The sequence below is a fragment of the Anthonomus grandis genome, chromosome 5, assembly GCF_022605725.1.
Source record: "Anthonomus grandis grandis chromosome 5, icAntGran1.3, whole genome shotgun sequence".
NCBI lineage: Eukaryota > Metazoa > Arthropoda > Insecta > Coleoptera > Curculionidae > Anthonomus > Anthonomus grandis.
In genome coordinates, this window is record NC_065550.1 from 29,821,045 (window position 1) to 29,838,701 (window position 17,657).

At 32.7% G+C, this 17,657-nt stretch overlaps 1 protein-coding gene across 3 annotated transcripts in view; it reads right to left on the bottom strand.

Annotated features, from left to right (window-relative positions):
- Nucleotides 1-17,657, bottom strand: part of LOC126735863 (probable E3 ubiquitin-protein ligase HERC1) — a 111,986-nt gene that overhangs the window by 76,206 nt on the left and 18,123 nt on the right. For all 3 annotated transcript variants that reach the window (XM_050439953.1, XM_050439952.1, XM_050439951.1), the window contains 5 exons: nt 15,076-15,232; nt 14,801-15,017; nt 5,585-5,822; nt 5,225-5,528; nt 2,964-3,382 (listed from right to left, as the gene is read on the bottom strand). In XM_050439953.1, the coding sequence (XP_050295910.1) occupies nt 2,964-3,382; nt 5,225-5,528; nt 5,585-5,822; nt 14,801-15,017; nt 15,076-15,232 (1,335 nt within the window). The remainder of the gene's footprint in view (nt 1-2,963; nt 3,383-5,224; nt 5,529-5,584; nt 5,823-14,800; nt 15,018-15,075; nt 15,233-17,657) is intronic.

The following is a 17,657-nucleotide window of genomic DNA, read 5'->3' on the forward strand; positions in this document are numbered from 1 at the left end:
AGAGATAAATTAAAAACACAATTAAAAAAAAGCTTTTAGTATAGAAAAAGAACAACAATACAAAACATATAGAAACTTATTAAATAAACTAATTAGTAAATGGGATAAAGGGGATCCGGGATTTATGTTACTGATTTAGAAGAACAAGTGTTAGTTCTTAATTGTTCCAGTCGGTTAAAGCCTTTAACATTTTCTTTTGGACAAAGTTGAAAATTCTTCTTGTTGTGAATTCTTCTTCATTCTACACAGTTGAATTGAAATCTCTAGAAATTCATTTTGGATAATGAAGAAAAAAATTTAAAAACTTTTTTATCAGATTTGAAGGTGAATACTACATTATTTCAAGCAGTTAAGGCTTTCTTTTAACCTTTTATACCTTATGTTACTTAACGTTACTGTACGTTAACCTTTTTTTTCCAGGCACGTAAGGTCAAACTTAAAACGGACTTCAAATCAATGGATCTCAAAAATCGTTTTTTCTATAGTGTTGAAATTGCTAGACAATTTTTAGGACTTTCAGGTCAACTCTTCTTTATTCCACACAATTGAAGTCAGGACTTTCAATAATTTAAAAAAAAAGACTTTCATCAGTCTTTTAAGATTTGGGCGTAAATTTTACCATATTCCAGGCAGTTTAAGGCATTTCTTTATGGATACTTCAATACAAACTTTAAATCAAATGGATTTTTTTTTTGTAGTATTGATAATATTTGACATTTTCCAGAATTTTCATATCCAGTCTTATTCTTTCCAGGGAATTGAAATCTCTAAAAATTTCTTTTGAAAAAACAGAAAAATATTGAAAATGATTTTAATTAACCTTTGAAAGATTTTAATGGAATTTTCCATTATTCCAGGCAATTAAAGCCCTCAACAGTTTTTAGACAGCTAAGGACAAACTTGAAAATGGCTTTAAGGCAATCGACTTTTAATGTTAAAGACTGTATCAATGCTGCAATAGAAAAACACAATTTTAGAATGATACAAAACTATTAAAATGTTGGATAATAAAGAGGCTAACAAACTATTAAGCATGCAAGATTGGACAACTGAGGTATTGAATGTAAATGATGCTGAAACATTTTTTTTATTCTATTATAAAAAACATTATAAAAGAGTCTGAAAAAACTAAAGTTATAAGATATAAAGCAACCAAAAAAATAAAACCCTGGAAAACTCCAGATATCATTTGTTCAATAAAAATTAGAGATAAATTAAAATGACATTAAATGGTATGAATCTCGATAAACCCCTTGATCTCGCAAATGCCTGTCCCCAACATTTTAATTCTGTGTATGGCATGTCTGACTCTTCTGATTTTCACATACATAACAAAGAATGGCTTACTTTTGTTTTTAAGGAGATTGGTGAGAGTGATGTAATGCCATTAAAAAGTTAGAAAATTACAAACAATGGTTAGCACGAGTTTCTTAGTAACAAATCTACAATTACAAGTATTTGCATCCTCTAAGAACAAATCTTTTAAGCAATCTAGTCAAAGGAGTAATTGGATATCCTGCACAATGATTGCGAGAAGGCATTTGACAAGGTGAATTATTGGGTGCTTATAAATAAATTGGTTAATTTTGGTTTTTCGGAGAAAGCTTTTAATTTAATTAAATCTAATTTATCAAGGAGAACTAACGTGGTTAAAATTGGTAATTGCCTGTATTCAGAGTCCGTCAGGGTAATAAAGTTTGATGTATGCTCACGATTTTAAACTACTTACTATAAAAGAAATCTAAATTGTTAAAAACGATACTGTAAAGTTTAAAAATAAAGTCTTCTATTGTGGATTGGTTTAAAAATAACTAGATTTGCAAAAAATGTGCAGTGGTCACTTATACCCGTAAAGCCAACCATCTTATTAAGGATTACTATACTCGTGATGCGAAAATTGATATACAAAACGTTATCACAAATTTAGGTGTAACATTTTAGACCAACAAAAAATTTATTTCTCACTATAACAAAATAGTTAATAAGGCTCATAGTTCATTGAGTTTTATAATACGGAACAGTAAGAGTTTTAAGATTAGTACCATCATTAAACTCTATAATACCGTTGTGACGCCCCATCTAGAATATGCCTCAAACATCTGGTCACCTGTAGAATCATCACGTTCGAATATCATTAAAAAGGTACAGTAATGTTCTCGTATATTAGAAAAATAAAAAAACTTCCCTATGTGGTGTTATACAGGGCAATTTTGAAAAAAAATTGAGTTCCAAATGTTAATGTATTTCATCGTAAATAACACTAAATACCAGAGCTGTGATTTTATAGAAATCATTTTCTTTAAGGTACCAAATAAAGATCTATTTTATATAAATAACTGTAATACTATGCCTCCAATAAATAATATATTACGGATTTGTAATAATGTCTTAGGTGTCTTGGAGGATGTTGACATATTTAATATTAAAATAAAAGAAATGGCTTGCGTATCGGAACACTGCACAGGATGTAATGAAACAGGGTTTATCATCTATATTATGGTGTATCTGATGTACAGTCCATTTTTAGGTTTAGCGTTAGTATTTCTTGGGTTTAATTTTTTTGTTTAGCCTTTTCCTTATTATATACTTAACATATAATGACTATTACTTCGTTAATAGTGTTTGTGAAGTTTTTTTAAGTAAATAAATAAATGAAATCAGGTAAAATCCGAAAAAGTGACCAGTGTATTCATATTTCAACATGAACTACTACACAAATGATATAAAAGAAATTGTTCAAATATGTAAAAATGTATTCTATACCATTCGGATCAACTACAAATAATTTAATTCTGTTTAACTGAATATCACTCATATTTTTAGTACCAAAGAGAGACTTAAGCCTATGAATACAAGAAAGTTAGTTTTTTTAGTTCCCAGGGTCACACCCACATGTTCTCGAGCCTAGCAATCTTTTAATGAATTTTAATATACTTTAACAATTGTAATTTGAATAAATTTACCCGACGCTGTATCCGTGGCTGCCTCTATCCTGATTGTCGCTGATAACGTAATTCACACAAAGGGTGGCGACGTGACGTAGTTCACTCAAAAAGGGGTCACTAGTCGCCTGGTAAAACTCCACGTAAGGCTTCTCACTGGCGATTTCCTCGTCAGATTCCGTCTCCTTGGCGGATAGAGTAATTTTTTTGCCTCTTACGAAAATTAATAAAAAGAGACACCGGCGCAGCACCTTATGCAAGTAAATTATGAAGTCAATCTCGTCTAGGGCCTCGGTACCGCTCCCTTCTTCCTTTTCTTTGTCTTCCGAGAACGCTTTCGCGTCTTCCTTATGCTCTTTTTCATCTTTCGCTTGGTCCTCTTCTTTGTATTTCGAGGTGTACATGAGACTGAAGAGTTTTTGGCGGAGGTTCAAGGAAACCTAAGCAAAAAAAAGACCTTAAGAAAGTAACAGAGAAGTAGTTGCTTGAGTTATATTGGGACCATTTAATATTATTCGAGTTTAGAGTAATCCTTAGCAGTCGGGTAACTCAATAGATAATAATGGAAAAACAGTAAAAATTGATACAGTGAAATATACAGCGTGTCCTAAATTCGAGCCTCACCATTGGGATCTTGTTAACTAAAAGGTTAAATAAAGGCAAAGTTGCGTAATTTGGTGCTTATTAAAACGCCCTTTTGAAATTTCAAAAATCCCGAAGAGTTCCGAAGATATTTGGAAAAAACCGAATATTGGCGATTTCATTTGTATTTTTTTACGACTCTATTTGAATAGATATAACAAAATAAATTACTCATTCTCATTCTATTAATTCTATTTTTTCCATATTACAAAATGGTGTCGTCAGATTTTCAAACCAACGTTTCGTATTTGAGCTGTCATCATCAAGTTTGTTTTTTTAAATACGGCCCTGAATTTTTTATTACGGATTTTAAGAGCCCCTTATCTTCTTAAACCAATGATGTATCGCACTTATTCAAAAATTTTATATTAATGGATATTTCCATAAGGACTCATGTGTTAAAAAGAAAGACAAAAAATATATTTTTAATAGAATTAAAAACGTTTTTTTACAGTGCTAGTATATTTAATCTTCTCCCGAAGATGCTAACATCGTTAACGAAACACGTGTTGAGACTAACACTATTGGTCAATACAAAACCCAAGGCAGTATCAAGAAGACCTCAGGGACAACAATCATTTAATATATGGGTCGGTATGTAGCATAATAAAATTATCGGCGCGTTTTTTTCTTGAAAGAAATGTAACTTCCGAAAGATATGCAGAATTAATAAGGACCAATACAATGGATTCCTTAATGGAAGAACCTTTGGATGTATTACGTCAACTATGGTGGCAACAGGACGGTGCACCACCCCATAATGGACGATGCGTCACCAATTTATTAAATAAATTGTTCCCTAGCAAATGGATTGGAAACCAAGGACCCGTACGTTGGCCCGCTAGAAGCCCCGACCTAAATCCTTTAGCTTACTTTCTTTGGGGATTTTTACAAAACCGTCTTTATCCAAATACGCCACAAAATCTTGAAGCCGTACGTCAAGACCTAACAAGGGAGATCAGGGCTATCCCCGCAAGGCCTATTCAGCGTGCGATCCATAAAATTTACAGACACTAAAATGCATTTAAGCAGGTGGATTACTATAATTATATTTGAATATTTGCTTTAATTGTGTTATTTTTAAACCTCTGTTTATGTTAGTGTTTAGGCTTTTTTTATTAATGCGTTATTATAAAAAAAGGTGTTTGTTTTTAATCCCATTACATTTTTTGTCATTATTATAAAATTTTTGAATAAGTGTTGGTTTAGGAACATAAGGGGTTCTTAAAATCATGAAAGATCATCATTAGATGACAGCTGAAATACGAAACGTCGGTTTGAAAATCTGACGACACCATTTTGTAATATAGAAAAAGTAGCAATGAGAATGAGTAATTTATTTTGTATATCTATTCAAATAGAGTCGTAAAAAAATACAAATGAAATCGCCAATATTCGGTTTTTTCCAAATATCTTCGGTATTTTTGAAATTTCAAAAGGGCTCTTTAATGAGCACGAAATTGCGCAACTTTAATTTAACCGACCTCGTACCTCTTCTAGTTTACGAGATCCCAACGGTGAGGCTCGAATTTGGAACATCCTGTACAGCTGTTAATACAATTCAGTAAAAACCGTTAACCACTTATTATTAACTTATTTTCAAAATATATGTTGGCAGCTGTAAGTTAAAAAAAACTTACCCTGAAGATCTCCTTACAAGCGGTCAAATCGCTTCCCTTATCCCAAAGTCCCGTAACTTTAAGCAGAGCATAAAAAAAGCATCTCGTGATCCGATCGAATAACTCTCGATCCCCGACGTTATACTCAAAAGTGTCCATAAACGTGTGATTCTGCTCGAGTTTATCGAACAGTTCCTCCTCGCGATCCTCGCTGGAAACCGCGCACGCCTCGTCATACAAATAGGGCAACCCGTAAGCTTTTTTGCACAAGTTTTGCACCTCTTGCGGTAAATTTTCGAATGTCACCAAAGTAGTGTTCACGCAACTAAAATAATTTAATAATTCTCATCCGGTATTTTTAGAGACTTTCAAAGTACTCACTCGGTAACGTAAGACAGTTCGCTTAAGCATTGCACGTCCAAATCCTCGTTCTCCACTCCGGAGGAAAATAAGTCGCTGGACAGCCAATTGCGACACAGCAATTCCTGTTTAGTGGGCGCTTCGCCGATTAACATTCCGCCCAAGCAACGGCCGATGAGGAGAGAACACGTTTTTTGCATATCGACGATCCAGATCCAGGATTGTTCGGCTAGTTGGGATAGCGTGGGTGTCTCCGATCCTGGAATACAAGAATTATTTAGTGCTTACCATAGGGATGGCAAAGATGAAAATATAATAATAATTTTCTTTATTTAGCACTTGGTTAATACATTAATTTGCTGATTTTAGTAGTATAAAAATAAGTAAAACCTATCTATGCGAATACATAAACTGTACATCACATAACAATTATTTCTGTAATAAAGTCGATCTAACTCTTGATATGTCATAATCATTTCTTGATCTTGTATTATGTTGTTGAAAGTTCTATCTTTTCTCTAAAAAATTATAAGATGGCGTAAATTCGTGTCCTATTTTATAAATTAAAATTAAATTTGTCTACTTCACAGGAAGTTATTTTAATATTTGAAGCATCTGATTGATACGTGCATATTTATTACAATCAAGAACAATTTGCATTACTTTATTTTGTGGAAGTTGTATTTGATTTATATATTCCTGAGACCATGATATAAGTAATGAGGAACAGGAATTAAATGCGTTAAATTAATTTTACTGTTTATTAAAATTTTACACCTTTTACAGATATTCTTCGATATTGTGACGACAGACCACCTATTTGAGAGACCACCCTGTACGAGCTAGACATCCGAAGCGCACGTGGGCTGGGAAACAACGACTCAGCATAATGTGTTATTGTAATTGCATATCTAATAAAATGTACTAATAGGGAGTTGTCACGTAGACACCAGAATTATAACATCTAGGCAACTCAATATACCATCTGTTCATTAAAGCCCAACACAGTAGTATTAATTAAGCTACAACCCCCAAAGAAAGTACTGGTGTCACAACTGATGGAGGCGCCGCGTAATCCTATCGTACAGAGTAACTTTCGCGAAAACTGATCTACATCTACAGTTAAAGTACTAGTTTGCGTGGTTGATCACTCGTAACGTAACGTCGGTCGTAGAAAGTGTAGAGTACGTGTTAATGGTTAGAAAGTGTAGTGCGAGAGTAGTGAATGTTCTTGAGAAGTCACGCTAGAGCCAATAGACGCCGCTCATCACTTCTACCAGTTAGAAGCAATCAAACATGCCTAACAACCAAGATAATGACGAAGTAGGAGAAAATCCCAGAGGCCAAGACCGAAACGCAAGGGAAGTTTATACTTCTACTATTCGCAGGAAAAGAGGGTGAGAACGTGGCATCATTTATAAAAAATTTAAATAGAGCCGCAAGAGCAAACCGTTGGTCTAAGGAGACTAAACTTCTCCAACTACTATGCTATTTGGAAGGTGCAGCTCTAGAATGCTTTGAAACGATAGAGGAAGATATAGAGACGTACGACGAAGCAATAGAGTCTTTAAGAGCCAACTTTACAAAAACAAAAGACCAAGAGCAGGTGTATGTTCGGCTATTAACTAGAAAGCAGCAGGATCTCGATGAACTGTGGTCCTATTATCATGAGATGTTGAAATTGTGCCATGATGTAGATCCAGATATGGAAGAACGAGAGCAAGTTGGTTTCATCATAAGAGGTCTGCAACCGAAAATTCTACAGAAAGTAAATTTAATGGACAACCCGACAGTAGAGGCTCTTCGAAGGAACTTGCAGAAAGTAGAAACTACCGAGTTTTTGGCGGGAGAGTCGTACCCTGATGGAGCCATGCCGAGTACTAGCAGAGGACCTTACCCTGAAACAGCCAGAGGAAACCATCACCAAATGAATGATCTGGTGCAGAGAATCCAACAACTGGAAAGACAATCAGGTAGGCAACAGTCAAATTTTAATAACCCACGTTATTTTAATCATAATTCAAGAAATAACGGATTTAACAATCCTAGCATTAAAAGAGAGGTACGAACGCCAGAAGGAAAAATAAGGTGTTATAGCTGTGGAAAAATTGGCCACTATGCAAAAAACTGCTATGCAAAAAACGGCAATACCCGTCGATAAGCGACGGTCAATCTACAAAACAAATTCAATCAAATTTAATGCTGAATTGTTATTTCTGTAAATTAGATAGCCATAAGAAAAATAATTGTAGGTTTAAGAAAAGGCAGTTAAAATCATGTACTTATACTGTATCTGACATAACGACATTTATAGAGCCAGTAATTATTAACGGATGTATAGGTCAAAATAATGTAAAATTTATTATAGATACCGGGTCAGGAATAAGTTTAATTGATTACTCTTGGGTTAGACACTGTAAAATAGAAAAGGTAGGAAGCGTGATAATTAAATCAGCCAGTGGACATTTATTGTGGGTTTTAGGTAGGATTAAGTTGAATTTTGCTTTAAATGGTGTAGAGTTGTCATTTGACTTCATCGTTGTTAAAAATTTTGGAGAAAAAATTATTTTAAGAAATGATTTTAATGACAAATTTAGAGCTGATATTAATTTTCTTCTAAAATCCATAAAACTGCAAGTAGGAAAAGACTCGCGTATTATTAAATTCGGTAAATTAGATTACGAAACTCCATCGCAAGATAGTGTTGTACGCAGTGTCTGTTTTGTTAAAATACCTCCTAAAAGTTCAGTAAAAGTTTCAGTGCATTTCAATAGAGCGTTAGCAAGAAACTATTTTTTTTTTCACCGTCCACTAACTATTTTTTTAATCGAGCTTGTAAAATTATCAATTTTGACGAAAAGAAGACGATAATTTGCATAACAAACACCTCTAATGTAACTGTAGACATTTATAAAAATACCGTGTTGGGCGAATTAAATAAGGAATTCTCGCGCGTAGGCGCGAATGATTTTAGTGAGTATCATAAGGATACACTTTTCGGGAGTTACCCTGTATTTTTACAGGAAGACAATGTAGTATGTGATGTTAATTTATGTAACATAAAAAATTCTGTTGTTCTATTAGAAAGTAGTAAAAATAACTCATTAAAAGCCATAACGTTGCTTATAGATTTAAATAAAAATTTAGAAGAGAATAATTACAGAGAACTACTAATTTTGTTAGAAGAATTACCCGTGAGGTCATTGAACTCGATAAATGTTAAACAATTACAGCAGGAAGATTCGTTGCTAAATCAAATAAGGTGTGCACTTGAAAATCCTGACGCCGCAGAAAGCAAAATACGTAAAATGGCACGAAGTTATTTACTACAAGAGGATTTGCTGTATAAAAAAGAATTTAATTGCAAAATCGGCTCCACCAAACTTTTAGTGATACCTGAGAAAATGAAACTTGATATTTTAATATCGTGTCACGATGATTGTTTGAGCGGTGCACATTTAGGTTTTGCGAAAACATTTGGTAAAATAAAAAGTCGCTATTTTTGGCCTGGAATGTATAAGGAGGTTGAAAAGTATGTAAAATCATGTCTTCAATGTCAACATCATAAATGTCCTCCTAAAGCGGCTCAAGGGTTAATGCAACCTATAAAAGTAGGATTACCATTCTCTAAAATAGGTATTGACATCTTGGGACCGTTTCCAAAAAGTAATTTGGGCAATACGGTTATTATAACTGCAATTTGTTACGCAACAAAATGGGCTATAGCAAAACCAATGCAAAATAATACAGCAAATTTTATGTTAGACAACATCATCTGTCAGCATGGATGCCCGTATCAAATTATAACAGATCGAGGAAAATGTTTTACATCCCAATTAGTAACCGAACTGCTACGAGGAATAGGCAGTTATCCCTCTACAACCACGGCCTACCACCCACGTACCAATGGGTTATGCGAACACTACAATGGTACGTTAGCGAACATGCTTGCAATGTATGTGAGTACGAACCAAAAAGACTGGGACACATATGTAAATTTGGTAACTTTTGCGTATAACACCGCACCTCAGGAAACAACGAAATGCTCGCCATTTCTTTTAGTTTATGGAAGAGAAGCGAGGTTGCCAATTGACGTTGCATTAGGAGTCGAAAATAGTAGGGATGAGGATGTTCAAGAGTTATTACGAAGAATTCAGAGTACGAGGGAGGAAACCCTTAGGCGAATAGCAACAGAACAACAAAGACAAAAAGAAAGATTTGATAAAGGCAAAAGACAAGTTGTTTATCAAAAAGGGGATATGGTTATGGTATATACCCCTATAAGAAAAAAGGGCAAATCTGAAAAATTATTACATCGGTGGTTTGAACCCTACGAAGTGATAAACAAAATTAGTGACGTCCATTATCAGATTAAAATTAAAAAGAATAATAAAAATGTACAAGATACCATCCACGTGGAGCGCATGAAGAAATATGTAGATCGATCATAATTAGGTGTAAATATAGTACAGGTCATTTACGTTTAAAGTAAGCATAAAATTTTATTTTAGTTATGTTGAAATCATAATTATGGCGTATTATAAGTAGGTTTTATTTATGCTGATTGGAAGCAATTATTGAAATAACAATAAGGTAATTATTATTGAGTTTTGTAATTTGTATTTAAAATAATACAAATGAATTTATTAAAGCTGCCTAGTAAGATGACTGGAGTAATTTTAAACGATAATTGGAAGCAGTCTTTACCAACTTTTGAAAATCCAAATATAAGCAAAATAATGCCAGATATGCTGGAAGCTAAGTATGTAGGTAGTGATAAATTGTATAGTTTTAGGTATCATTATACTGGGAATTTACTTACGATTATAAATGTTATAACAACCGCTTTGTTTTTCGTAGTAATTATAAGAAATCCATATTTATTAGGTTTAGGGTATACTCCAGTAGCAACGGCAATGAGCGAAGTAAGTGTAATTTTAAATGATGTAAACGCTGCCGTTCTAATTTTATTGGTAATTGTTTTTATTTTTTGGGCTTGCTTTAAATATGTGAAAGATAGACGTTTAAGAGAAACGAAAGGTAACACGAAGGAAATTGATACGATTAATGAAATGACCGGGATTTCATTGAGGGCTTCTCAGTCGTCCGTGGCTACCCAGACGTTAGGGAAAAGTCAAACTAGGTTTAAGTTATGAAATAAGTTTATTGTTTCTTTTTTTTATTTTGTGTGTTTTAAAGAAGTATACTGCTGTTTTTTTTTCTTTTTGTTATAGATGTTGATCGTTGCAGTCCAGAACACAAACGCTGACGAGAGGTCGATGCTCATCAAACGTCGAGGTCGACGTTTTTCTTTCAAGAAGGGGGTGTGTGACGACAGACCACCTATTTGAGAGACCACCCTGTACGAGCTAGACATCCGAAGCGCACGTGGGCTGGGAAACAACGACTCAGCATAATGTGTTATTGTAATTGCATATCTAATAAAATGTACTAATAGGGAGTTGTCACGTAGACACCAGAATTATAACATCTAGGCAACTCAATATACCATCTGTTCATTAAAGCCCAACACAGTAGTATTAATTAAGCTACAACCCCCAAAGAAAGTACTGGTGTCACAATATTTTACCATAAGAATTTAATTGTTGATCTAAGAGTACCCCTAAATATTTAATTTCAGTGACAAACTGAAGTGTTGCTTTATTAATTTCAACCCTTAAACCTTGATTTACAGTTTGTTTTGGTGCCTATTAGCATACACTTTGTCTTTGATTGATTTAATTTTAATTTATTTTTACAAAGCCATTGATACAAAATATTAATAATAATAATAATAAATATTTATTTAGCATCAAGGCAATTATAAAAAGTATAAAGGCCACTTAAATATGAGAATAAAAATAAATTTGCTCAAAAGCCTCTTGAACTGTTTTAGATTATCGTAGGTTTTAATGATCACAGGTAATTTATTGAATTCTATTAAGCCTATGTACAGGACAGAGTTGAGCAACTGATTTGTGTTACACCTGCCTGTCAGTAAAAAATCTGTGCATTTCCTAGTACCATAATTATGTTTATCTTCAAAAACTCTTAATTTATCACAGATGCAGGTAGGTAAAAGATGTTGTTTTAACTTAAAAATAAACAAATAGACACTAAACATAATTCTTTGGTTGACAGACAGCATACTTAGGACACTTAACATAGATTTCATAGGAGTATACCGATTACATTTTAAAATCAGTCTCATAGCTCTGTTTTGGATTATTTTCAATTGGTTAATCTTGTATTCAGGTAAATTTAACAGCAATATTATGCAAAACTGCAAATGTGGAAGTGCAATGGCATTATATAACATCAATCTTATGTGCATTGACTTCGATTCTTAAAAAACCAACTTCTTTTGCGAATTCTCTCATTATGTAGTCTGCATGTACATGATAATTTAAGTGCGCATCTGAAAGTACCTCCAGATATTTCATTTTTTTCTTGTAAGGAATATTTTCCTGATTTGTACATTACCAAGTCCTCCCGATTAATTTTTGATTTTTTACTAAATACACACAATTTTGACTTAGTTGCATATTCTATTCGGAATTTAAAATACTTGTACCTTCTTTGTAATTTTTACCTGACTCACACATTATTGTATCGTCTGCAAATAAATTTACGAAAGAGTTTTGTAAAACAGTATAGATATCGTTTATATAAATTATAACAGTCCAAGAACAACACTACCTTGTGATACACCTATGATAATATCTATTTTATTTGAAAACATTTGCCCTATACATACTCCATTGTACCTCTTATCCAGGTAATTTTTAATCCAGTCCAAAGCTATATTACATACACCATAAGATAACCGTTTTTTAATAAGAATATTACGATCAAAAGCACGAAGATCCACAAATACATTAAAAAGTAATTTGCCTTTATTAATGTATTTTCGCCATATTCCATACACATACTGAAATTAATGTTGTTCATGTTAATGTTGTTCAAGTATTATCGCAACTGTTGCCATCCAATTGTCTCTATAAGAGGGAATAATTGAATTTTTTTCGAGTCGAAAATCTACATGAGACTGACTGGATAATTTTGGTATTGGAATCATTGCACATTTTAAATCACTTGAAATTTTTTCAGTTGATAAGTCCGAATTAATTAAATCTAATAGAGGGTATGCAATGACACTAAATAAAGCTAAATGCTAAATTTGTAGATTCGGAAAATTAGTTGTATTAGAAATCCATTCTATTGTTTCAATACTTGAAGAAATATCTTATCTGACTAAATTTGACTACAGTTTCCCTCTATACTGCCTGTATAGGTATCAAAATCAACATTCGTATAATCAGTAGATTGTTTGTTATTTCCCAGTAAACCTGTCCTGCGACTATCACCTTTACATTGATGAATTTTATTATCATAATATTAATAAATATTAATTTTTCGCTTCGTTCAGGCGCGAACTTACTTAAAGCTGTTTACATTATGCTTATAAAATTATTATATAATATTTACATCTTTCGAGGTGTAAATCGCATTCGCTCCCTCACTTATTTGGTTAATAGTCTCTAGATCTACAGTTCTTTTCAAAGTATGCAATTTCTTATCCCTGAAAGTCATAATGCAAATTTGCACTCAAATAATTTCGTGATCAATTATTACAGGAAAATTACGTCTATGGCTTTAACTTCATTTGTATAGATATGATCAATAAGTTGTGATTCTTGTAAAGGCTTTCACAATCTACTTCACTAGTTTCTCTAATACATTTCATAAAGTTCGCTTCATTGATTTCTTTTAGGAGGTTTAAATTAAGATCACCTAAAATAAATGTTTTCTCCTGATGTATTAGATCCTCATTTTATTTAATTTTTCTTTAAACTAGTTTAAGAACTGTCTGAAATTTGAGATAGGTGATCTATATATAGATTCATGCAACAGGAGCCAAAGACACCAATACTCATAACACTGCATCATTCTATATAACATGTAAATTATAGTACCACCAGTTCAACTGTTCGAATACCTGTTATTATGCAGTATACCTTGGTATGCCATACCAGGTCTGTTCTATGTCGGATGTAAGGTGCGTCTCACTATGAGAGGGATGCTGTTATATAATAGATGTTATATTTTTTGAAAGTGCAAAAGAAGGCTTTGAGCAATAATACTAACTATTAGGTAATTCTCTTATTATTATTAGTTAGACATTTAAAGATTTCCGGCGATACCACGAATTTCAGTACCTACGGTAGCAGGCAAACGACTTTGGTTTTTAATTTTATTTATAAAATCCTTTTCATTATCTATATACATTATTTCGAATAACAACTATCTTTGGGTTTGATATTTGTGGAATCTGTACCGAATAGTTCTCAGATAATTTTGTCTCGACTTGTTTTCCAACTTTTTAAGGTCTTTTCATAGTTTTCTAATGCCTCGTCTATTTCGAGGATTTTCATGTAGGCATCCCCTAATAGGACAAAGAAATTGGCCGAGGCCTTCACTTGGGCTATTCGATGGTATACTTTTTTTATTGGTTGATTTCGATAAAAGAGCAAAGAATCTAAGTGGGATTTTCAGTTAAGCCAGCTGGTTTTCTTTTTGACTTTCATTTTAATTTAGGCAGAAAAACAGGGAGAAACTTTTCAACCTGAATTAATTAAACTATAACTCACCTCACTATCGCGATCCCTAGATATTTAACTCAATTTTACACACTAAATTACAACAGTATCACGACCAATAAACAGCCTTTACTCTTTTAATTTGAACAGCTAAATCCGATGGTATAATATTGTCACAAATGGCGTTCTTAGCCGCGACGCTGTCCAGTCTGGTCTTTTTTGGTTTTATAATTAGTGGTGGAAATGTTTTTAGCTTTCTAACAACTTCGGTCCACTTCGTCTTTATTATACCTTTCTCCATTAATCAGTTTTCTTAGAATTAAAGACGAATGAATATTGTTTCCGGCAATATACCGCTCCGGAATATTAATATGTTTCACTACATCAAACTTCCTGAACTAATTTTACAGTCATCATAGTGCCAAAATATATTTTGACAATCAGAGGTAATTCAACATCTGTTTTGACAATTAGAGATTGTTATAAACGGCAAACTCTTTATTTTCAAACATTGAGAATTAAAACGACATTCACAGAATTTGCAAGTAACTGACTATGAATTAACTAAAAAATTATCTGAGCAATAATTCTGACAACTATTTTGTAAATACATCTAAGATTTTCCTCTTTAACTTACTTGACCCATCCTTGTTTGTTTCCACTAGTAACTCCTCTGGTAAATTCTGATTAAACTTGTCCAAGGCATCCAAAACGTCCAATAAAGGAGCATAAAGCACTTTAACGTAATTTACAGGCATCAAAAGCAGGGAATGTAGGATTTTAAATAACATGGACCCGGCTATGGAGTCTTGAAGTACGTTGTACAAAAGTTCTAGAGAACTCGGATATTCATCCTGAAATTGGCACTTAATTATTGTCTATTATATATTTTTTTAAATTATTTAAATGTACCAAAATATTAGCAGCTTTCTTCAGTACTTTTATGGCAAACTCGAATAAAGTTAAAAGATGTTTGACCAAAAAATCGTCCTCCGTCAACGGTTTAGCATCGTTTTGTATGGAAATTATGTGATTGGCCAACATATGGTTTTGCAGGGCAGATAACAACCTGAAATATTTACAAAAAAAAAAGGTTTATTTTCCAAAAAAAAGTTACAGATTATAATATTCGACATAATTTAATTTAAAAAAAGACACAAATTGAAGTGCATCTCGATTCTAAGAAACCCGTTCCACAGTAACACCTTGGCAAGGAGTTACGTGTGATGAATCCTTAAATTATTACTTAGGAAATATATACAATACAGTGGGATTGAGTTGGGTGTCTTATCCTTTAATTTAATTAATAATCTTATGTTATTTAAGATCCAAGACAAAAATTGATTTTTTTAAGCTCAATTAATGTTTGTTGTACTCAATATTTGAATAAAATATGTCAAGTCTATTATTAATACTATTTTATAGATAGATCGAATCATATGGTAGGGCGATTAACATTATCATAATTTATAAATTAATTATATCTAAATTCACTTATATTAATTTTGATTTGCAAAATTGCATAGATTGCAAAAGCAGTGATCAGAAATTGCAGCAGAAATAGGAATAGAGCCATTAATAATAACTATTAACTCTTTGTGGTGATGATCAGGTCTAAAAGAGAATTTGAATTATTATGAAATTAATATCGAGTTGGTTTTGTAATATTTTGCATAAGATTAAATGCATCGAGTAACAGAATAAATGTATTTAATATAGTTGATGACTGTAGGAAGTTTATATTAAAACCCCCAGTAAAATCTCTCAAACATAGAAAGGTAGTATTCATGAAAATAAGCTTTTAAAATATCAAAAAAAGATCAATATCAGTAGAAGGTAGTTGATTTACAGATAGCAAAATTTTATTTTTAATCTAATTTAAGATGTAAACCGATAAATCTGCAAGTAGTAGAATGAATATCAAAATTAATTGACTGGCGTTAAATATTGGAGATAATATAAATACCCAGCCCTCCATCTCTACCAATGAATCTATTCTATTCAATATTCTATTCAGTATTTCAAATATGTAAAAAGTAATAAAAAGTAAATTTCCGAGAGTTTTGTAGTAGACGGAGAGGCAGAGCCAAAAAAAGTCTCTGAATTTATTAAGCCTGGTTTTTTGTCAGGTGATCATAATTTCATCTTCATCAAATTCACAATCATAATTTACAATAAAATGCTACGGTCAGTCAAGCGAATATTAGAACAGGTGCCTCAGGTGCGCGGTCAAACATGTCGTGATCACCGACATAATAAAATCGATTTCTTAAGGCTGAAACTTTATGAACTTTTGTTTTTTTTATATGTACATCAAAATTATGATAGTCAGTCAACGTCCTATAGGGACACAGCTGGTCAGTCAGCTGTGATGTGCGTAACGAGATTTATAAGGGTGCAATTCGTGTATTAAGCTTGAAACTTTTTTAGCAACTACTACTGACTATATTATTAATGAATAAAATGGTCAGTCAACCATTCCATAGAGCAACGCCCGTCAGTCAGTGGATAAGAAATTATTTTTTTCGCTCTGTGTAGATTTTACACGCGGCAACTCGTCTTTTATTTATAATTTACTTAGAATGAAATAACATTATCATACGACATTTATTTTATTAAGGCACCGTGTCGCAGTTGTTTTAATAATCCCTAAAATAAAATTCGTTCGAATTTTAACCAATAAGATTTTAAATTTTTCCACATGATCGAGCAACTAAAAAACCGTACAAAACAACCAAAAATTGAATTTTTGCCTCTTAGGGCCTTTCTCTCGTCTCGCGTCACATATAATATAATTTTTGATCGTAATATCGATTCAAATTTATTGTTGAATATATCAAATGGCCAAGCAGCATCAGAATATTTACTAAATATAGAAAATCACGACAATGAATTGCGAGAAGCATTTATTTCTGGTTGCAACAAAGAGAGTACGCGATTCGAAGCAAAAATCGTAACTAATAAAGTCAAAACATTTGTCGACTCATTGAAAAAAAAAACAGATCAATGTAAATGAAAAAGTTCAGGAAATAAGAATGCAACGTGACCTTTTCGGCAGACTTCTCGCAGTTTCAGTTGAGCGAAAAACTCCAGTGCCACTTTCTTTGTGCCATTTAGATGGCACGCACTGTAAAACAGATAAATCTGTATTAATGAAAATACTAGAATTGTCAATCGATAGAGATGCACCAGTATATACAGTCGTTGTGCTAATAGATGGATTCTTCTTTTTAAATTTGATGAAGGATGTTCCCATGACCTTCGGAAATATTTTAACAAAATTTTTACAGAGTATTTTAAAATATAATGCACAAGACATTGTTATAGTTTTTGATCGATACTTCAAGCCATCTATAAAAGATTGCGAGCACGTTCTACGAGGAAACTCCGAAAATCGCGATTATAATATCTCTGGGCCGCAACAAAAACACACCACCGATTTTTCAAAAGAATTGCGTAATTTGAAATTTAAAATAGCATTTGTAAAATGCATC